At 40.3% G+C, this 23,052-nt stretch overlaps 2 protein-coding genes across 2 annotated transcripts; one reads left to right on the top strand and one right to left on the bottom strand.

Moving 5' to 3' along the window:
- Nucleotides 1-11: 11 nt before the first annotated feature.
- On the top strand, nucleotides 12-13,235 carry sytl4 (synaptotagmin-like 4). Its single transcript, XM_008275702.1, has 17 exons — nucleotides 12-143; nucleotides 1,839-2,031; nucleotides 3,457-3,672; nucleotides 4,490-4,599; nucleotides 4,796-4,907; nucleotides 5,028-5,192; nucleotides 6,620-6,734; nucleotides 6,813-6,903; nucleotides 6,991-7,085; nucleotides 7,725-7,832; nucleotides 8,349-8,527; nucleotides 8,907-9,009; nucleotides 9,523-9,684; nucleotides 10,863-10,968; nucleotides 11,068-11,176; nucleotides 11,265-11,473; nucleotides 12,447-13,235. Exons 2-17 carry the CDS (start codon nucleotides 1,913-1,915, stop codon nucleotides 12,593-12,595), a joined length of 2,148 nt encoding a protein of 715 aa, XP_008273924.1. The 5' UTR covers nucleotides 12-143; nucleotides 1,839-1,912; the 3' UTR covers nucleotides 12,596-13,235.
- Nucleotides 13,236-13,403: 168 nt separating this feature from the next.
- Nucleotides 13,404-22,709, bottom strand: srpx2 (sushi-repeat containing protein X-linked 2). Its single transcript, XM_008275689.1, has 10 exons — nucleotides 22,440-22,709; nucleotides 19,583-19,660; nucleotides 18,316-18,507; nucleotides 17,640-17,816; nucleotides 17,164-17,287; nucleotides 16,958-17,079; nucleotides 16,665-16,844; nucleotides 15,737-15,870; nucleotides 15,531-15,652; nucleotides 13,404-13,918 (listed from the first exon to the last, which is right to left on the bottom strand). The coding sequence occupies exons 1-10, from the start codon at nucleotides 22,483-22,485 to the stop codon at nucleotides 13,738-13,740; spliced, it is 1,356 nt and encodes a 451-aa protein (XP_008273911.1). The 5' UTR covers nucleotides 22,486-22,709; the 3' UTR covers nucleotides 13,404-13,737.
- Between the last annotated feature and the right edge of the window lie 343 nt (nucleotides 22,710-23,052).

Raw genomic sequence — 23,052 nt, 5'->3', positions numbered from 1 at the left:
AAGTTGTTTTTAGCTCCACGACAGCAGGATTACAGATGCTCGGTTAGCTTGTCACCGTTTTACTTGTTTTCTGTCGGGAATCTTTCGCTGCTGTCGCCCGGAGAGACACAAGCCGCCGGAGTGTCGTCGACTTTCAGCAACAGGTGCGTGTAGTTTCCTTCAATTAGCTAAAAAAAATATTTAAACTTCTTTAAACAGTAAAATAATAACGCCGACTTTCAAAATTAGCTTTCACAGTGGCTTTATTTGGTCCCTGAAGTGGCTATTCGGTTCGACCGTTAAGCCGTTAGCAGCTCAGCGGTTTAAATGCTTCAAATCTGATATTTCAACAATTAATGAGGCTGTAAAAACCATCACAACACTGTTAATCTGTGTCATTTGCATCATCCGCAAGCCTACACAGCGCAGTGCTACTTCACAATTTTCAATTTGAGGCAATTTCCTCTTCATAAGCCTCTGGTTAGTGTCTGGAGAGGATGAAGTTAGTTAACACGTTTAGCTTGAATGTTGGAGGGGGGACACTTTAGCTAACAAAGCTTTGGGCCTTCACCTGGTTTAAGCTTTAAACAGTCAATTTCCTGCTATTTGGTGAATTTTCAGGCACAGTGGCTAAAAGTGAAGTCCTGCCTTTAAGCAAGCTTTCAAACAAAACTCCTACTTCCTGGCATTTTTTAAATAAAATGTAAAAATAAATGTTTAAATGCAGGTTCTCAGAATGTTAAAGGGGACATATGCCCTGTATCACCCCTGAATGTCTGCCTATGGTGCTGTACTATCTCTGTCATCTCATACAGACACACGCTATTTCCTCAAAGGTTATGTTGTACCTAACTAGAACTTGCCCTGCAGGTATTCTTAAACTCCTGTGAGTGTTAGTTGGCTCCAGGCATTTGAACAATGAGGAAAAAAGGTGTCAGGCTTTGCATACACCTTTTTGAATTGCAGCTTTCCCACTGCTTATGAACAGGAGCCATTTGTCCCCACTCTAATTTCCTTGGAAGTAGTTTAAAGGGAGCATAAAGTTTCCAAAAGGTACGTGACAGATGACTGGCTTGATGTTGTTGGACTTAAACAAACGGCTAAGCTGCTGGACTCCACCCGGCTCTCTGTCTCCTTAGAGGGTGGGAAGCTTACGTGGTAGCCAAGTTCATGTTGTTTCTGCTTGTACCACTGAAAACAAACCTTTCACCCGGGCAGAGGCTTTCTGTGGGATTTTTTAAATCCTCCTGCATCCTGGTGCTTTTTAGTCATTTGTCATTTTTGGAAAGCTCAGTTTGTCCAGAAGCATGTTGGGAAAATAGATCTAATGGCTTTATCCTGGTTCCCATGAACAATCATTTCCACTTTTAACAAAGCTATGCATCACTAAATTTCTATGGTTTGTCTGCAATGAGATTTAGGTAATCTAATAAAGCAGTAAGTGCTTTGTTTGCATGCTTTCTTATGAATGAAGGACTTCCAGCTGAGTTATCCATGAGGACTCTGGTAAACTGGAAGCTAAGGCTTCACTGGAGGCCAACAGGAAGAGAGAAAGGTCATTCAATCATCTACCAGTCATTTGATTAGGACTATGCCACTGTTTCTGTCCGCCTGCACCATCACCTCAGGGCATCAAGTGGCCAAGTTCCTGTTTTTGCTGCAGAGCTTTGCTTAGACAGTAGATCATAAAAGAATAGGCTGTCCAGTAGTAAACCCAAGCATCCTCTTCACTGATGTAGACTTTTTTTTATGTGTAAATGTCCCTTTTTAAAATCAGGTTTTGTCTGCATTTATTTGGGTGTTCAACGCCGAATATATCACCCTTTCAGCAAACTCTTGATGTTTTTCTTCATCTTCAGGAACATCTTTTCAATGCAACGCTGAACGTGTTGAACCAGTTCACCTGCAATAAGGGTACTTGGTTGAAGCCACAATGCCTGAGCCTGCTGACATGATTAACTTGGGGTTCCTGTCGGACTCTGAGCGGGAATTAATCCTGGAGGTGCTGCGACGGGACGAGGAGCTGAGGCTGGCTGAGGAGCAACGTGTGCGGTGAGAAAAGAGCAGCTTCTGCTATTTTATAAGTACCAAACTGTGTAAGATGTTGCAAATGTAGGAACTTTAGTGGGTTACCAATCAAAACCTTGTAGGTATTTGTTATTTATTATTGCTCAGCCCCATGTATTAGATAATGTCAATGGAGACTGCAGCAAAACACACTTTTTTCCTCGGTTCTCAGGAGGATAAGTCAGTATTGGTGTGGTGGCTGGTCAGAAATTATTATGAAATGTTATGAGAAATGTGGAGCAACCGGGTTAGTCAACTTGTTAGAGCCATGTACCACATTGGGTAAAATGTCCTCAGTGACTGAGTCCCTCCTGGCCAGTCCAATCATTGCATGTCATACCCCATTGTTTTTTCCCCACTTTGTGTCTACGAAAAGCAAAAATGCCTTTAAAAATAATATGCGTGGCTTTGCATAGTTGATCTACATAAACACCCTCACACATTTGTCTTTCAATTATAAACATCAACTATAAGATATCCCACTCAAATTCAACAATAAATATAATGATCCTTATGAACGGCAATTGTGTATGTTGTTTAAATATAGTTCATATGAAGGGAACTTATTTTACGAATGTACATAACTGAGTCTAGGTCAACAATCTGATTGTGTGGTTATTATATGTTGGCTGTATTTGTTAAACATTTATTTCTTAGTGTAGGTATTTGATACATTCTTTTGCACTCTTGCTGATGGTTGAGCTGGGTATCGCTTCTTCAACCAAAATGTGTAGAGCTGTGGGTTTACATCTGTCAAGTACAGAACATGAAATGCCTGCTCAGAGCTCGGACCTGTATTTCCTCGTCTAAATATTGTATGATGTAATTCTTTTCTTAATTCAGGGTCAGTTCGTGAACAGCTGTTTGTGTTATGGCAACTTTCAACCCTGATGCTGACATATTGAACTAAATTAAAATGTATATCTTCTTCAAACTGAAGTAGTGAAAGAAGTAAGATTTTAGTATCAGTACAGATATCCATGTATGGTATTGGCACCGGTATCAACCGTTCTCAACCCTAGTTATTAGTTACTGGCTGCAGAAGACAATTTTACACTAGAAACAATTTAACAGCGATACAGTACATCTTATCTCGATGTTGTGGGTTTTTTTTTTTTTGCTCTGCTGCTGGGTGATAATTCAGTTTACTGGCAGAAAGAGATATAATCACACACCACAACAATTGCTGAAGTTTTTTTCTATTTTAATAGCTTCATGCTATAGCAGTATATGAACCTTTTGATGAAAATGTCAGTATATATATGTAGAAATACCTGTTCTATTGATGTATGTATGTATACTTCAAAAAAATCAACAGAATAAGAACTTTTCCCAGGGGTGCTCAAACTTTCGCATGCAACTGTTTATGTAAAACTCAGTGTGTGATGTTTGTCATTCATGTTGTTTCAGGAAGTTGAAGACAGAGTTGATGGAAGTGAAGAGGAAAGGAGCCAAACGTGGCAGTGGTAGATACAGTCAGTATATTTGTGCCCGATGTCTGGAGCCTCTGACTCGACTGGCTGTTTTCTCCAGCCAGTGTAGGATATGCAATCACCATGTCTGCCGCAACTGCCGAAGAGTTATGCCCAACGATTCCTGGGTGTGCAACGTGTGTGCCAAAGAATCGTGAGAGATGTTTTGTTCATATTTCCAATTTTGCATGCGGCTAAAAACCCTCTGAACATGTAAATCTTTAAAAACAAGCCACTAGCATGTATTTTCATTATTCACAGAGGTTGAATATTTTCCTTATAGAGATTAGAGCTGTAGTTTCAAACAACCATTACTCAAATGGGTTAAAACTGTGTACATTTCGGGGACTATTTCCAGCATTAGACTTACGTACACTTGGTGCACAAATGAATGTTTCTGGCACCAGGATGATGTGTTAAGAAGTGATTAAGTATTATCGACTGTTGACATATTCATGGCGATAAGGATTGAGCATTTCAGCCAGCAAACAAAATCCTTATCCATGTAAGGTATTTGAAAGCACTTGCTGAGGAGAAAATATTTACACTGAAGTCATTACGTAGTATTTGGAGTCTAAATTTGTAATCTTGAACTGTAGCATTTTGATAAATTTTTCCTTGGAAAAAATCCTAAGTTAATACTTAAATGTAAAAATAAGTGTTTGTCTCAGAGACTATTTTAGTGGATGTTACGTTTTATCAGCATTCCAGCATGCAGTCTATCTATGCAACCACCAACCATAACATTTTATTATTTTAGATCCATCAATGACAAGCTGCAACGTTATTTAAACAGCTGAATGATATATCGTAATAATATTGTAATGAATATGTTGCAAAGACTAAGGTGCTGAAACTGTACAGCTCACAGCATATTGGGTAACCATTACCAAATCTGTTGTTTAACTGATTAATAAGTATTAATTCTGCTCTGTCTAGACCTGTAATATAGTGTTTGTGTTGGATTCCAGGGATCTGAAGAAAAGGACAGGTGACTGGTTCTATGATCAAAGGTTCAACCGTTTTTCTACAGCGCCTGGACATGACCTAGTGAGGGTCTCCCTGAAAAAGAGGCCGGCATGTGAGTACCAGAGCAGGAAGTGGATGTCAACTGTTCCACTAGGAATGTAAACAGCTCTGTGCCTCACCACAGTCACTACAATGTAGTTCCAGTTCCACAGCAGACGGAGATAAATGTTAAAAACTGCCACAACATTATCATATTTTATTGAACTTGTATTGAAGTGTTATTAAACTTTTTTTGCTCTGCTTTATAGCAAAGAAACATGAGACAGCAGGACAAACGCTCTTGAGAAGTACAGAAATAAACCAACATCTTGCCAGTGCTGTGCCCCAGCCCAGACAGAAAAACCTGACATTTCATCTAAGGTGTGTCAATGTTATTCACCATCAGTTTTGTCTCTCTCTGAAACATTATTGGGCGTTATTTTCAGAACATGTGAAATGTATCTCAACCTTTTGTTGTATTTTTATTGATGGTCATTCAAGTGAGAAATCAGGATCCATCACTTCAAAAGAATCATTTGAATCGAGGGACGAGGTCTGGTCAAGGCCAGTTCGCAGTGACACAGAGTCTGCAGAAAATGCCAGTATAGCGAGCAGCAAGACTGAGACTGAGACTGAGTCTGGCCGTGGGACCCCTGAGCAACCAAGGTACACTCACCTGGAGTATAACAGATAACACCAACTTCATAGTTAGTGAGAACTAGTCAAGTGAACTCTCTTGAAATCTTGCTTGAGGCTGTAATGACAAAAGCTACGTCAGACCATTTTTGGATGGAGAAAGGTGAAAAATAAAAACTACACACAATTCTGTAAACTATTAGGTAATAATAGTGGAGTGATATAATAAAGTACAGTCATAACAACAGTTTTACTTTACATTTGATTAAGTTGGCCTGAAAATACTAGACTTTACGATTACCGTTGAAATATGACAAACATGTTATAATTTGGACATACAGATGTTTGACAAATTAAAGTTCATGCCTTTAAAAAGTGTTTTAAGAAGATGTTCGGCCACCACATGCCACCAGAACAGCTTCAGTTTGCCTTGGCATTGATTCTCCAAGTGTCTGGAATTATGCTGGGACCATTTTTCTTAGGTATTTCCTCATTTGGCGTTGTGATGATGGGGGTGCAGAACACTGTCTTATACGTCAATTCAAATTCTCCCACAGGTGTCTCAGTTCATTTGAGATCTAGTAACTATAAAGTTCAACCTTTGATTGACATCCTTTTCATACTTATCAAACCATTCAGTGACCCTTCATTCTCTATGAATGGAGGCATTGCCATCCTGAAAGATACCAGGATAGAAATGTGTCAGCATAGTGATCACCCAGAACAACTTTATATTGATCTGCAGTTATTCTTCCCTCCAAGGGGACAAGTGGACCCAAACCTTGACGGTTAAATACCCCCTACAGCACAACAGAGCCCCCTGATTACCTCACTGTAGCAGTCAAGCGTTCAGGTTTTTTTTTTTGGTTTGCCACATGTCTGTAATTTGCAATTCAAAAAATATGTTGCAATCAAACAATGCAGCATAATGTAGTGTTACATAAAAGTGACGCAAGTCCAATCCATCGCGAAGGTCTGTTAGTGATAAACATGCAGCAACATGAAAACCTGTGGTGACCTGAGGGGGAACCTCATACTTTGCAATTGCTGGTAAAAGTTAGAAACCTAATAAATGATCGCTGATGGACTCATTATATGTAGACGAGTGTAGAATCCTCAGAAGCAGAGTCATGAACTCCAATTAAATTCATGCTTTCTGCCAGTTTTGGGCTTGGTTTTAACACAGTTTTCAGAATGCATGATGAGGAAGGTCGCGAGCCTGAAATGTCCTTCTAAGTAATTTAATTAAATGCTGTTAAAGTGCTGTCCTTTTCAGTAATTCATTTTTAAAGTACAAAGTCACAAAACTCATAAAAATACATTGAGATGGAGATGAAGGATAGATGTCTGTATAGTGGACAAATTTAATGTTAAAAGGTTTTTTTTTGTATGTATGTGAAACACACACACAAAAAAAACATTTTTTAGCTGCATTTAGTGTTTATTTTGTCAACCAGAACAGAAAACCAACCGGTTCGGTCCAGTCCAACAGGATCTCATGTTTCCAGTACGACTGCCGCAGTCAGAGCCGATACTGTCAAAGCTGCAAGTGCCAACTCAGACGCAAACACAGTAAGATCCTTTCCCATGGTCTTAAGTTATACTACTCTACTCTTATCTCACTGCCTCTTTATTTTTCTGTCACTATAGGTTCCAGAAGTAAAACCGGTCAATCCGAGCCCAGAGCTGGAGGTTGACAGACTCTTCAAGAAGAGCGTCAGACGAGCCCCAAACCCTCCCGGTGACTATCTTTCATACTAATATGTGCATTGCTCTTGTTGAATGAAAGACTTGTGTGATTAATTGCCGGTCTGTGTGATTACTGCAGAGTACGTCTCAACACTGGATCTGCGTGATGGATGTCACAAATCAGAGGCCTCGATGGGCAACAGGAGCCGTTCTGTACCAGGCTTAGATTTACAGGTAGGTAGTGCTGAGGAAAACTAAACTACTGATTCTCTGTACTGTTACTGATCCCATCAACTTTATTGCATGGGGTTTGATGTGGTCGGTCTAATGGGCCTGAGTTGTTCCACTATGTACACTGGTGTAGGAGGTACTGCAAGGAATCCTGCTGCCAGTTTTTTTTCTTTAAAATGTTTGACTTCTAAGAATAATATGAACATTTCAGGATTAAGCACATCCAAGATTGCTCTTATTGATCCTAATCCTTTCTGACCCACTGGCAACCACATCTAATTAACTACACAGGACATTGCCTAATGAATGGAGTTGCTTTTACTGCACTAAAACCTACAATTTACTGTTCAGACATTTTAACTTTTTCCAGCTGTTAAATTGAATTATGTTATTGGGTTGATCTGTGTTTTGCTGGTTCTAGGTAGGTGCATCCTCGCTGGTCTTGTTAGACTGTTTAAGAGAACATCTTTGATCAGATTACAATTATGGTATCTATTTAATAAACAAAAGAGATACTCAAGGGGCCAATTGTCTTATCATGTTTTTGTTTTATTTCCCTTAAGTACTATAAAATTATAAAACTGCAGCTATTTCCATGTGAGTGTATTATGAGCCTGCTAAATATTTATTATGGTGCCACAGGAAGATGATCATGATGATGAGGAGGAGGAGGACGAGGATATTGACAGATTAGTGAGCTTTCATAAAAGGACAACAGCCTCGAGTTCCTCCAGCCTGCGTAGCTCAAAGGTAACGTGCTGACTTCTCTCACAGCTCACATTAGTTCTGTGATGTACTTTTTGAAGCTCATTAGGTCTCAAAACAGAACTGACGTTAACTAATCTGAACAAGCATCTATAACCTCAGGATATCCTTTGGCAAGTTCGGAAGTGCGAAATTGATGCGTAAACGCTACCAAAGTGTTTCTATAGTTACCAGAGCCTGAGGGGAATGTACAACGTACGCTAACATGACTTTCAAGCTCTCACTCTGAATTTGGATATTGACAGAGCATCCTGATCATGCTTAATTACTTTGTTTACCCCTGATCTGTTTTCTGTTCACCTTGTGGCATTTTTTTTTTTTATATGTGTGGGTTTGTTTGTTTTTTTTTCTCTCTTAACCTTTACCGCTGTGATCTGCAGCATTAAATCTTGAGGAAATGTCTGTCCAATTATTATCTAAAGGTTAATATTTTACATTAATTAAGTTTTTAACAAATATAGGAATTGTTAATGATTATTTTTTTCACGTCTGTTTGTGCAGAGCACACTGGGCAGCCTGATGAGTATTTACAGTGAGGCAGGAGACTATGACAGCGTCGAGGTGAGCGGAGACATCATCTTCTCTGTGAGCTACGAGGAACAAACCCAAACTCTTCAGGTCTTCGTCAAGGAGTGCCACAAGCTGGCTTTTGGCGATGCTTCACGGCAGCTGTCCAACCCGTAAATATTCAAAACGTTTACTTTTTCCAAGCATATCTGTTATTTGAAGCGAAACATAACATTTGAAGTAAAGTTTGCTTAAGCTTTGGCTTTCGCAGTGGTGCAGTGCTGACTTTGGTGCTGAAAAGGACACATATTTGTACTGCACCCACACCCCTCAGTGATGTTAACACAGCTTTGATCAGTGAAGATAAGAGGTTGCTATGTTTACAGAGTCTTGATAATCACATCCCAGAGGTGATTAGTTGAGCTTCACAGGAAATTGAATGTCAACAGATATTTTTTTTTCTCTGCATCTAGTCAGGAAATGCAGAAGAAAGCCACTAGTCGGGGCCGGAAGAAACTCTGTTTGACACACTTTTCTGTTTCTGTGTTTCAGTTATGTCAAATGTTATCTGCTCCCTGACAAATCTCGCCAGAGCAAAAGGAAGACCAGCATCAAGAGAAACACTATCAACCCCGTCTACAATGAAACATTAAAGGTGATAGCTTATAAGTGGCTCCTTGTACCTGGACCACCACTGTTGACCTTAGCGTGTTAACTAAATGACACGCCCTGATTAGTGACCTTGCGCCGTGACTGCTGCAAATAGTGACCACACCTACAGAGACCTTAAAATTGATATTGACTTTGCAGATTAGAATAGCTGTTGTCAAATATTGATTTTGGTCCTGGTTCCAGTGTAGTCCGCTTAAATACAGTGACGAACAAAACCGTTTAAAGGGAAATTAGCTGGATGAATCCACTTGTACAAGATGACAGTTCTGTAAGTTTAGATTTGTTATTTAAACGTTAGAAAAAAGGTAATTATTTAGAAAGTTTTGGATGTGACTACTAATGAAATCTCAACTCATGCTCTACTTTAATCTGTGTTCCATGATTTATTTAAAACCCCCTCAGCACCAAACCATTAAAATTACATAAGACCTGTCCATCACTGTATCGGCAGCGAGACAGGCCTTTGATCATCACATTTTCTCTCTTCCACTGCCAGTACTCCATCCACCGTTCTAAGCTGTTCACTCGCTCCATGTTGATATCAGTCTGGCATCACGGTCGCCTCAGCCGCAACGCCTTCCTGGGAGAGGTGGAGATCCCTCTGGACTGCAGAGACCTCGACTCCCCGCAGGAAGACTGTATGGCTCTCCTGCCAAAGGTAGCTGAGAGAAAGTGGACTTACTTTTCTTTACCAAACTGAAATGAGCTCTTTTTAAAGGAGTCATGTGGAGTTTTCTTGCAATGTTTATACTTAGCAAAACACTTTATGTGTGTCTTTAAAGTCTTATGAAGATGCCATTCTTTCTTCATAAATAAATTGAAAAGCAGATTTTTGAGAAAAAGTTTGACACTTGCAATGTTTATATCTAAGTTTCCTTGCGCAAAGTCTTCTTTCTGCCTTTATTGGCTTATTCATGCTTACCTTGGCCTGAATGCTTTCTCATATACTTTTATCTTCTCATTACTGCCACCTGTGTATTAGGGGAATAGTGTAGCAGGAATATGTATTACAGCACTTTTTGTGTGTGTTTATTTGAATGAGACCAACAAAATGAGGGACCCACTTCTGGAGTTAGTGCTCCACAGTGCTAATAGAGGTCAGAAACTACACAGGATTCCTATAAGAAGGAAGGATTTGTTTCTTTCTATTATGTGCAAGCAAATAGCGCCAACACCTCAAGGAAAATGATTTAAAGGTGGAATACGAGATTCTACTTTAATACACTTTCTGTCAAATTCTGCAAATACGTCCTCAAGGTCCATTAGCTCCACTCTTTGTGTGCATTGTTCATGCACAGCCCTTAGGGGCTACCAAGCAAGATTAATGATTACTGAGGTATATTGAACCTCCAGCCAGAGTTTCAGCCTCGTCCGGTGCCTCCGTTTTAATCTCACTAGATCACCATGATAACAAGTGCTGCACAACTAACCTGCTCCGGTGGAAGTTCTGTTTAGAATTTTTTGGCTGTTAGAGGTCAAAAACTCCACAGTACCTTTTAACTTGTAAAGTAGCGTTCAAGATTCCTATGAACATTATTAATACCTTGTTAAATCCTAATGCCATTAAGGCAGTGTAAGTATGTTTTCAAGGTCGGAAGAAACAACAAATCAGTGTATTTTAAGATCAGAGTGGCTCAAATATCAAGAAAAATCAAGGTAAAGCTATTGATTGGTTGAGGCCTGGCTGGTATTTCTATACTTTTTCGAACACTAACATCTATACCAGGCTCAGCTATCCTGTGTTTTAGTATGGAGACATGTTTACTGAGTTCAGGTTTCTTGTGTTCTTGTGTGTCTCCAATAATGATGGACTTTTTTTTTTTTTTTTTTTAACAGGCAGCCTCTGTTGTGCCAGCTTCAGCTTTTGCTCAGTACAAAGGAGAGTTGGTGATCTCGTTGAAGTATGTCCCACCTAAAAAGCCACCAACTGAGAAAATCAAAGGTAAAACTAAGATAAGGAAACTGCTTGTACCTCTGTAGTGTTCATAGACTTTGCTTCAAATTTCTGAAAGCGCCTGTCCCTTCATCTTCTCATCTCAAGGAAAAAAAGCAGTACCTGATGAAGGGGGCGAGCTGCACGTTATAATTAAGGAGGCAAAAAATTTGATGGCAATGAAACCAGGAGGCACATCGGATAGCTTTGTAAAAGGGTTAGTGACAAAATGTCGACTCTAAAAATCACAGTTTTTAAACAAGCATTTCTCGTTCTAAGCTGCCATCGTGTTTGTGGCTCTGCAGGTACCTGTTCCCAACAAAAGCAAAGACCACAAAGAGGAAGACTTCGGTCGTGAGGAAGAATCTGAACCCTCACTATGACCACACGTTTGTGTATAAGGATTTGGCTCTGGAGAATCTGAAGGGGATGTGTCTGGAGCTGACAGTGTGGGACAGAGAGGCCATGCTGAGCAATGAATTCTTGGGAGGAGTCCGCCTCAGCTCTGGAAGAGGTAAAAGAGAAAATTCAGTGAATCCTTTTTTCTTTTCACCTGGCTCTCGAATGAATCAGACATTTCTCCCATATCTCTCTGTAGCTGCTTTGCATGACTTAAACGAGCCTTATTTAGTGTGAAACTATATGTGAACCTTATTGCCTTGGTAGTCTGACTATAGCATTGTAAACAGAATCATTCACCTTTTGCTCTTAAGCTGTAGGGGTCAGCTGCCTTTTTCCTTTTAACAATTTTTATTTTTATTTTTTGGCTTTATCATAGGGGCTTGTGTTTTATGACTATCTTTATTGTGTGTAAGTCAAATCAAGCACATGTTTTTCAGAGTTACAGCTTTTATTGCAAAATCTCATCTTTGTGTTTCCATCCATCTGCTGCAGCTCAACAAGGAAACACAAATAGAAAAACAAGTGTAACTTTGGAATATACTGACATGATTTGACTAACACAGACTGCTGAAACAGAACCAGGGCTGTGGATTTTGTCCCCATCTCATACACAGAAAACTCATCAGGAAGAGATCTCAGCCAGTATAAACAAGAAGAATGATTACAGCAGGCAAAATCTGTTTCACTGTTCACATGGGCACCTCATGGTTATTTTAAGACCAACTTGAAACTGAGTCCTATCCTTAATTGCAACTCAGTGGTCTTGATTTGAGCACTTTGGAGGGAGCAATGGTTGTAACACCAAAATGAAGGTGAATTGAACAAGTCTTCACAAAAAGAGAGAGTAATACCATACCTATCTTTTCTTTTATTATAGTTATATATAATTTATCTAGTTATATAGTATAGTTATTATAGTTTAGTTTTATTGTAAAAGCATCACTGACATCTTTAGATTACTGCCTAAGCACCCGTTAGACTTCTGTGTCTTTTTTCCTGGTGTGAAAACTGAGCAAAAGGAATTTGCCGTCATTAGTGATAACAGCCTAGATTGTGTGTTCACTGTGTAATCTTTACCCCTGCAGGCACTGTAAAAATAGGAAAGGAGGAAATGGAGTTGGACTCGGTTGGAGAGGAGGTCAGCCTGTGGCAGAAGATGATGCAGTATCCTGACTCGTGGGCAGAGGGCGCTCTTCCCCTGCGTTCCACTATGGGGAAGGCCAAGGGCAAATGAGGACAGCACAGGCCCAAACCCTCAAAAATATTCCAGGGGCTGAAGCAGAGAGAAGCTGGGGTGTCTGAGACAAACATGAGATTTTGGATTCATTGTAGCATTTTATCAGACCAAAAGCTTGTCTACTAAAGTGAGTAGTCCCACGGTTCATTGGCCGACTGAACACTACACACCGGCTCATCCTTTAACACGCCCCCCGACTGCAGACTGTTGTTGAAAATGTGCCAAAGTGTCGCAACACTAAATTTATCTTAAGAGCATGGACACAGCCACTTTATATTTTTAAAATGTAGACTGTATATATTATTGTAGTTTGAATTTATGCACAGAACTTAGCACAGAAACAGTGTCTTAATTTGTCACCCTTTTCACATACATGGGAAAACAACACATTCTAAACTGGTATTGGACAAAACTTGTGTTGCGTTCAACAATTTATGCTTAATTTAATCCATATTATATTTTACATTAATATAAAACTGTATTTATATTACAAGCCTTTATATGAAGCCATTAAATTTGTCTGTTTTAAATTTTAAGATTTTAACTTTTAACCCCTCAGTGGAGTGTGATCAGAGTCACGTTTACGTCAAGGTTGCCTTGAATATTCTGTTCACCAAATAAAAAGTAACTAAACCAAGACATGCTCGATTGTCTTAACTCTGCATTACACCTGATATCTCAGTCAAGCTGGTACATTTACAGCCACTCAAGTGCGTGATAGTTATTAGTATTTCAACTGGGTAGTCTTAGCTCTTATGAAGTTTCAGATTACAAACAGGTTGAAAAGAAAATACACATCCACATCTTGCATCCAACCAAGTGTTTTGTATTCATGCTTCACTCTGTATGCGTATATATTTAATACTGCGTGTGTTATTCCCCAATCTAATAGGTTCTATTTTCTGTAGCAACCATTTCCTGTCCTCCGAGCCCCTTGGCTGATGATCTGATACAGAGCAAACAGTGCCAGCACTTCAGTGTTGTATAGTGATCACATTTGAACAGGAGGAACTGCCGTCTCTTCATCTTTTCCCCTCACATGTTCCTGTGGACCTGGTTTCTGGTTGTTTGTCCTTCCTTATCTTGTGTTAGTAATACTGATGAGTTTATTGCTGTGGCAACCAGAGAGGTTTATTGAATTAGTCACAGAAATCTCTGTGAAGCTCCAGCCGCTCTCGTTCCTCTTCATCCAGCATGAAGCTGTCTATGTAGGAGAACAGCTCATCCGAAGCTATCGGGGTAATGAATCGCTCTCGGTCCAGTCCAAGGTCATCCAGCAGCACCATGCTGAAGTAGTACCTGGAGATTCTGAATGCCTGCCTATAGAGGACCACAATACAAGCAATTAGATTCTTAAAACAACAATCTCCTTTCATACTTGGACATTATTACAGTGGTTGTAATCAATATTTTTATACTAAAGGATAAAATGACAGTGCAGTGTGGAATGGGTAGCTCACTACCACGCCACTGTACTAAAAAACAGAGGGACAAAATTGGCAACTGTCCGGTGTACATGGAGGAACATTTAGCTATTTAGTTTTAAATATTTCCATCAACAGTTGGTAGAGATCAAAAATAGAGCCAAAAGTAAATAATGGACTTACATTCACCACATGGACAGAAACACAAAAGCAAATTAATACTAAAGCTGCTAATAATTACCACCTGTTTGCAAGAAACCTTCTTATGTTAACTTATAATGTGATGATATGTCATAGTTTGAGTGTTGTCCCAGAGTGGCAAAAGAAAAAAAAATCTGATATTGCAAGTTTAAAGTAGCTTGTATGTATATATTTTTGGCCACTTGATGGCAGGCTGTAAACATGACATCAACTTATAAAGCTGTTATGGTAACATGTTAGCATTTATTTGGACTCTTGTTTTGGACAGCTGATTAATTCAAGTCCGATATTTACTCTATCAGGTTCCTGACTACTTAACAGATGGGAATGCTTCACTATGTTCATCATTAACTGTTGGTGTTGGACAGTTAGTGTGCAGTGACCAAGCACCAGAAACACCACGACAAGAGTGAACCAGAGCATTGAAGCTGCTCCCAAACAAAAACAAGGACTTAAAATAGTTTAAAAAAAAAAAAAAAAAACCTTGTAAATCTGAGGGAAACTGCAGAGTCAGGTGGTACTTCTGTGTGTTTATTGCAAGTGGGTGAGCCTTTTTTGAATACTTTATCTATTAATATTATAATATTAGTGAGTGTGGCTTTAATCAGATTTCATCAGCTTTTATAATTTTTTTTCGCCCCTGGCTTTGCAAAGTTCTTTTGTTAACACTTTTGTGGATTTCCTTTTTGACAATATGCCCTCGTCCCTCCTCTGCTTCTATTTTCTGATTTCCCAGAATGCTTTGTGCTCCGCTCACACAATGCGCTTCAGTATGCAGCACTCGTTTAGCGGTGGGATTTGTGTGTCAGTGCAGAGACTGAAGGCAGAGATTTTCCAGTCTGGAAAAACTGAGCACTGCCCCTTCCTCAAATTGCACAATCAGTGGAAAAAAGTCTATCTGTAGCTCTTCTAAGATGAATTGCTCTCTATATGTTTGTGTCTGTTTAAAATGGTGGACTTAAAAAGAATCTCACTACTCGTCAGAAGAACTCATGGCAGATGTTTGTTATCGATCCTGCTGCTGAAATCCCATTGCTGTTGCTCCACAATGATTCTGTTGCTATTTTTACCAGCGTTGATCTATGAAGGAGATTTTTTCCTTTTAAAGTCAAACTAACGGAGGCTTCCTTTTTATTAGCAGAATCCTGACATTTAAAGAGTGACGAGAAACAACTCTTTACTGTTAATGAGAACGGGACTTCACTTCAAAGCCACCTTAGGATGGAATTTTTCAAGTCAGTGAGCATTTTCTTTCCATGAACCATAAAACTGCTGAATAACTACACGATGAAGTATCTCACTCCTACCTCAAGCCCTCGATGACTTCAAACTGAAGCAGACGTTCTTTAATGCGGCCCGTCTCGCGAGGCGGGGAGCCCAGGAGCTCGATGACCGTTACGTGTCGCAGGTCTAGTCCACAGTCTGATTTCTGGTGGAAGCAAGAAGGGCAGTTTTGGAGGCTGTTCAACTTCTATAGAAACTTTTTGGGGAGATCAAGTGAAGTGTTTCTTACTTGGATCATGACGTTCTGCAGCTGGTAGTCTGGGTCAGATATGTTGGGTGCAGACATGATCAGCAGCCTCCTCTTTTCATAGAACTGATCCAGAAGAGCAGAGACCGTCTTTACATCGGATTTAATCTCCATTGCTACAAACACAAGGCCACAGTTACATCCTGCATTTATACACCCCTACATGTGCTCATGCAGACTGTTATGTGTACAGTAAGTCAGTGGTAGCTAAGTACTGTGTTTTAATACAGTATTGAGGTACTTGTACTTTATACCTTTATTATTTATACCTACTAGTTACTTTTTGAATTACAACATAACTTAAAAACAGGTTTATAAATTATAATGTTTGTGAAGATTAATCCAGTGGTTTCCAGCTTTGTGTGTTTATAATAAGTTGTGTAACCGGGGCTCCTTATCACAGGATTCAGATGACACCAAGTAGAGATTTTCTCTCTAAACTTTCTGCATAGATTAATTTAAATGACTAATGGAGTCCCAAAGATGTAAAATTATCCAATTCTTCATAGAGAAAGAAAACACAACAGAGAAGAGGGTCATTTACTCTATTAATTAACTCGCAACTCCTCAGATTTATCTTGTGAGTTGGGAATCACATGACTGAACTACCTATGTAGAATAGCTGTTCCACCTCAACCGGCTACAACAGCAAATATCTGATCATATGTAATAATCAGCCACAAAAGGCCAACTACTTTTCCTTTTGATGATTTAAGTACATTTTGCGCATAATAGGTAGGTACTTCTGATCATTGTGGAGGCAAAACTCTGATTAGTTGAGCCGTGAGAGGACAACAAGTGCCCTTTTTTCTGCCTTTGCTTCACTGAGCAGCAGTCTCCTCCTCTTTTGTACTGATTCTTGTACCGGTGTTGAACGGTGCTCTCAGGTGTGTTCAGACGCATTACTCACGAACACACTCAGCAGGGGATCCGCCCCAGTTGCGGTTGAACTGGCAGACACGACTAGACACCCCCTTTAGTTCATATCCTCCATCACAGTGGTATTCACATGTTGCGCCATAGTTGTTCCCATCCGAGGAGCAGCTGAGGTACCCATACATAGGTGGAGGTAGTACTGGACATCTTCTCACTGGATAGAGAATAGAAATACAGAAGATCCAATGTGCCCTCCTTTAAGCTTCAGGTTAAATTGTTGTATTTAAACTCATTTCATCACTCAGAACTCGAGGACTGGCAGCTTACCCTCGACACGTACAATAAACTTGCAGGCGGCTCTGTTCCTGGCTTGATCGTACACTTTATATCGGATAATGTTTGCTCCCTCTTTAAAGTCTGTGTCTGGCTGCTGGCCCACTAATATCACACTGCGGAGAGAGGGGTAAAGGCCAAATGTTTAATTTCATTTAAAAGCGAACAGTGAAGGGCGGCAAAGGAAAGGAGTGGCATACTCGAGTGATTTGTCAGCGGTATCGGTGGCAGCCGGAGGGTCCCAGGTGACCCTGGCAGTGAGCTTTCCAGGCTCGGCGACCTTGAGTCTGGACGGAGGACACTTGATCTTTGGCGGATCAGTATCTGAAATAAACAGATGGAAACCCAAAAACAATACTGGCCACATTAGAGGAAGGGATGGAAACTGGCACGAAGGGAAACATCTTTTTATAATAGTTTCACAGTTATTAAGAGCAGAATTCTGAAAGACAAAGGAGTTTGGATTCGGTCCAAAAAGCAGAGGAGCAGGAAATATGCTTGTTATTGTGAGACTTGAGTGAGTGGACACATGGGGAGGCGGTCTTGTGAAAGAATGATGGAAAGCTAGACACCAGTGCAGATGGACTGAATTTAACCTCACGCTGTTGCAGTAAGTTAAAGCTGCAGTTGACAGATAAAAACTTTTGAAATGGGACATCTGGTCAGCTCTACTCACCTGAACACTCCGGCTGCACTCCGCTCCACGAGCCCCCGTGCTGGCAGGTGCGTGAGTGCTCCCCCTCAATGCGATAGCCAGGAGCACATGTGAAGTCACACCTGGAGTCCACCACGAAGCCTTGAGTGCAGCTGTATCTGCCGTGAGAAATAATGGGCAGCACATGGCAACGCATCCCTGAAGAAAAACATTGAGAGAAGGTCGAAACAGTCACACACTTAATAAACAGTGTAAAGAGTAATTACAACCAGGGAAATAATTACAAAACGCCATTTGTACCAACAAGTCTAGCAGTGTGTTGGTCCACATCGTAACTTTGCAAACTCTCCCACTGAAGAAACACATCTTTAAAAGCTGGTCGTGAATGAATTCCTTTCTATGAGAAGGAGCAGTGCAGTTGATGGGGAATACATTCAGCAGCAGATTAGAACAGATTTATTGCACCAGTGAGTAAATAAAGTTTTACAGTGTTTATGTTAATAAGGGAATGTGTGATTCAGTGCAGAAATGCAGTAATTGATGTGTTCTTATAGTTTATTGGTGACAATGTGAGTTTACAATAAGCCATATTAGGCTTTGGAAACTTGTTAGTCTTCTCGTGGGATTTGTTGAATATAAGAAAATGTAGATTATCGCCTAATTTATCCTCACATAGGAATTTATAATCTCTACATACTGCGGCAGTAAGCAGTCCCAGACCAGCGGCGGTTGGGGAGGCACTGGATCGAGCTCCTTCCCATCAGCCGGTATCCTCGATCGCATCTCATCTCACAGCGGGTGCCCAAGGTGCTCCTGTGGGCCCCACCTCGAGGGGAGCGGCAGGTCACCTCGCCATTAGTCAGACCCGGAGAGTGACACCAGTAAGGGTCTGTTTTAAAAAAGAGACCAAATCTGTGTGAAGCACTACTGGTGGAAAGTAGCACCTAGAAACTTTCCTTTATATATAAACATATGTAAAACATAAATAGAAACATTACAATAAAGTTTCCAAATATGGTTTATCCATCTAAATTATTATTAATGATTTGTATCGGCTCCGTCAATCCCTTGTATTGATTAACTTTGTTAGAGTTAATGGTTTTAGGTTAAACATACTGTCACACTTGCAATTCATAGATACGACTTAATAGTTTAAACATCTCTCTTTTTTTTGTTCTTCAAGACGTTTCACTTCTAATCCAAGAGGCTTCCTCAGTTCTGACTTACAGGTTGGGATTCCCAGGAATTTATTCTCACCACTAATACACATGGCTGATGGCCCGTTAACAACCTTAAGACTCACATGCCTGGAGGTCTGAATGATTAGACTGCCAGGTGAGACATGAGTCAAGGTGGTGAAACTTTCTGAAAGGGGATCTCAAGGCTGCATTGTAAGTGTCTGATAGGTGGTATGTCATAGATCCCCTCCACTGTTTAGAGAAGGCTGTTTCAGTTTAACATGAACTGGCTTTCATTTCTCCTAAACCATCTGTCTTCTCTGTCTCCAGTGTTGGCATTGCTGCACTTAATGAAGTGTCTCATAAGTTGCCATGTGCTGGTTGAGTGGTTGTTTAGTCTCCTCTGTATATAGGTCTGTGCGCTCCTGGCTGTGTTGTACTGCACATTAATTCTTGAGACTTCCAATCAGTCAGTTACAACTGAGGAAGCCTCTTGGATGAGAGGTGAAATATTTTCAAGAAAGAAATGGGTGCCTTCTACTGAAGAACTTGGGAGTACCATGACCTGGATGACTGAGAATCTACACAGACATTTAAGCAACAAATCAATCAGTATCATACAGATCCTCAGACACACATCTCTCATCTGTCTTGTTTCCATAAAAAACAAATAGAGGCCTTCTTGCAAAGCTACACGCCTATGAGTGAAAAGACAAAATCTATAACTGTGAAGGTATATTTTGTCATGCGGCCCACCCCCAGTGAGCGTCTGTTTTCCATACGCACTTTTGTAGTCCAGCTGAGGAGTGTCATCTTCCTCTACAAACTCATTGTAGCTGTCATACACCGTGGTCCCAGAGCCAGCTGAAACAAAGAGACGGACATGTAGAAACACCAAACAAACCTTTTACGTGTTTTATATCACCACACCGCTGGTTCACTGGGAGGTAAACTATCATGGTTAAAGCACACAGTATGTAGGTCAAACAGAGGCAGGCAGACATGCGATGATTCTCCACACTCGAGTCCCATTTCCACAGCTTCCTCTCAGGCTTCCTTTAACAGAAGTCCAATAACATTCCAGTCTATAAAACACCTGGATTTGCAATCAGGCACTCTAATGGAAACTCCTGAGAGTTTTTAAACCTGCAAGCAGAATCAGAAAAATTTTGCAAAAAGATCATGTTGTTGTCTTGGAGAAATGTAAAGAAAGGTTTGAGAACACATGGCAGAGTTTGTATTGTGGGGCTTCTGGTCTTCATTATGTTCTGAAGCTTTTACAACACAACGAAGGCCACACATTAGGACTAACAGCATGTTTTCATTACTCACTTGGAGTTTGTGCTTCCTACTCATCACTTGCCACGTTAAAAGCAGCATGGCTTGTGTAGCGTATTTTCTGCACGATAAATCAATTTCACTGTTATCCTCCTCTCTCTGCAGTCGCTGTTCGGGCACATTATCCCCTTTCGAAATCCCGAAAATGACTCCGTGTTTAAAGATGAGTGCCAAACTTTCCAGCCTGTCAACCTCCACCCCCATCTCAACTCGGCTCCCCTTGCTTCAGTTGTCTCTCTTTTCTGGCACCCTTTGGCTCAGTCAAAACAAAGTTGACTATAACACCTATTATCCTGTTAATAATGATGCATCACATTCAGCTTCTCTGGACGCTGCTCCAAATTGTTCCAGAGATGTTTGGATTAAACCGGTCGTCAGCACTTTTCTCATAATGAGCTCAATGTTCCACTCAGTGACGCTTCCCCAGACTAATATTTCCCCCCTCACAGAGAATTAGTCACACAGCAAATAAACACATTAAGCTCGAGGCACTGCGGGGCCGGAGCAGAGACAGACATTACTTCAGGTGACATGCACCATCACGCATGTGGCAATAAAATTATGTATTTTTAATTACAGACTGGTGAAAGTACTGCAGTGCTGTAAAATGCCTCCTATACTTAAGTGCAATTTTGAGATCCTTGTGTTTTACTTGTGTATTTACATGCTGTGCTCTACTTCTGCTTCACTACATTTATCTGACAGCTGTACTAGTTGTTTTGTTGCCTTTAAACCTGTGGATTTGACCTGTGAATCATTAGTTCATCTGCTTATTACTTATTCAATGAAGAGTTTATGTTTAAATTTAAGAAACTAGTTATAATTTGTATGTTATAAACCCAAATGTGTTCAGTTTCCCATCAAGTGTGATAAAAAAAAAAAAGCTCAAATACATAGAATCAGCAAATATTGGGCTTAAAAGTACTATTGTATGATTTTCAAAACAAAAGGATCTAAATACTGGCCCTTGACAACTGAGGGTGCAGAATACCTCGACACTGACACACACCGTGCATCACACACCACTCGCTTTACCGCAGAGACGTGCACAAACTGCAGGCAGAGCGAGTCCATGCAGCAGGGATGAGTCACACCACAAGAAGCCTGTTTGAGGCTTCATTTATCTCTAATGACAAAGCCGAGACAACGACCACCGTCCCTTCAATCACTCCACACTATCACCTCGGTTCATGCGTGCTCCTGGGAGGATCTGGGGTCACGTTGTTATCTTGCAGGATTAAACGAAGGCTTCAGCGCACTGGGCCCAGAGGGGGACTCCTCAGTAATTAACTGGCCGTGATTGGAGCCGAGCTGTAATTAAACTGCCTGGTCAGCGCCGCTCAGAGGAGCGCCCGAAGAGAAGGGGACAGGCTGCTTGGCTCATTTTAAATTCATCTCCACTGGATTTTGGCCAGTTGCATGCTGGGAGATGTTGTGGAGGAGCGGGCTCCATCTGCATTCATCCAGTCACCTCAAAAATTCAGCACATCTGCATCTAATATAAATGTTATTACGGCTGAGATGAAGGTATTTCCCAGCTGCAGGGACGGAAGACGAGCGTTTGAGTCATTTGAACTTTCTCCAGAAACCAAACATGATTCTCATCTATTTCATATTTCCATTTTCATTATGATTTACAATCAAGCAGCAGTGAATGTTACTAAGTTCACTTTCTTAGGCACTGTACTTGATTATCAGGATTTTACCGTAGGAGCTTGTGAAATATGATGCATTGTTATAGATAAATCCACCAAATATCAAATTAGAGCAGAAATAATTGACTAATTTACAGAAAATTAATCTGCACCTATTCAAGTTGTTTGTCACTTATCAAAGATTTCATGGTTTCACCTTCTTATAAGTGAGAATTAGCTGCTTTTCTCACAGTAAACTGAATAATTTGGCGCTTGGAGGATGTCACTTTGAGCTCTGAGGAACTGTGATGACATTTCTCACTATGTTTGGGATTTTTACAGATCACACTGAATCAGCAGATTGATCAATAAAACACAAATATATTTTTAGTTGCAGGCTTTGTTTAACTTTAAACAACCATCTGTACTATAATGCTGTTTGCACTTTAATATTCATATTTTGTCATATAACATTAGAACAAGCCATTTGTCTGCATTGAGAACTTTCATGCTTCGACTCAGAACGGGATGCTTTTACTTTCTTGCATTAGGAGCTACTTTCTCTTGATCAAACAGCCTGTTTTTGTTACTCCTGGAATCCAATTTTAAGCAATAAAATCAGAGTTCACACACAGATAAATAAAATGATATTTGTCTACTCATGAACTCACCTGTGAGGAATAAGATGAACACAGCAACAGAGCAGCTGAACAACATGTCAGAAGCACAAAGATGACACTCCTGGACGCAAAGAAAGAAAGAAAGAAAAAAAGTTTTCCGTGGAGTTTGGCTCCCAGAGACCAACACCAAAGGAAAAAGTAGTACAACCCAGGGAAGGTTCACAACTAGTGTGACCAAACACCTTTTAAAATCCTGGACTGAATAATCCTCACTGAGGACAACAAGCTCAGCCGTCCCACCAGAGTCTCCGCAGTTATTGTGAAGTGAGGATCTTTCCAGTTGATCTTCGAAACACAAAACCACTTGGTGGCACCAACGGACTTCTGCTGTCAGTGTGTTTCCTCCTACTGCTGCATTAAACATGATGATACTAACTCCACCCCTTAAAATAAGTCCTGGGAAGTGAAAGTTATTATAGAATACAAATTAAACACTACACTGAATTTACCTTCTGTGTAGCATGTCAGTGCTTATGAAACCTTATTTCAGAAATGCTTTTGGTCTGATAATGTTATTAGACTGCAATAATGTCACACTGTATGTCTCACTTGTACAGTAGGTTGGTTTTCAAAGACAAGCTGACAAAGTATGTGCTGCAAATAC

The sequence above is a fragment of the Stegastes partitus genome, unplaced genomic scaffold (assembly GCF_000690725.1).
Source record: "Stegastes partitus isolate 25-593 unplaced genomic scaffold, Stegastes_partitus-1.0.2 Scaffold2, whole genome shotgun sequence".
Taxonomy (NCBI): Eukaryota; Metazoa; Chordata; class Actinopteri; family Pomacentridae; genus Stegastes; species Stegastes partitus.
Note: the sequence above shows the minus strand (reverse complement) of the source record. Positions and strands in the feature narration are given on the sequence as shown.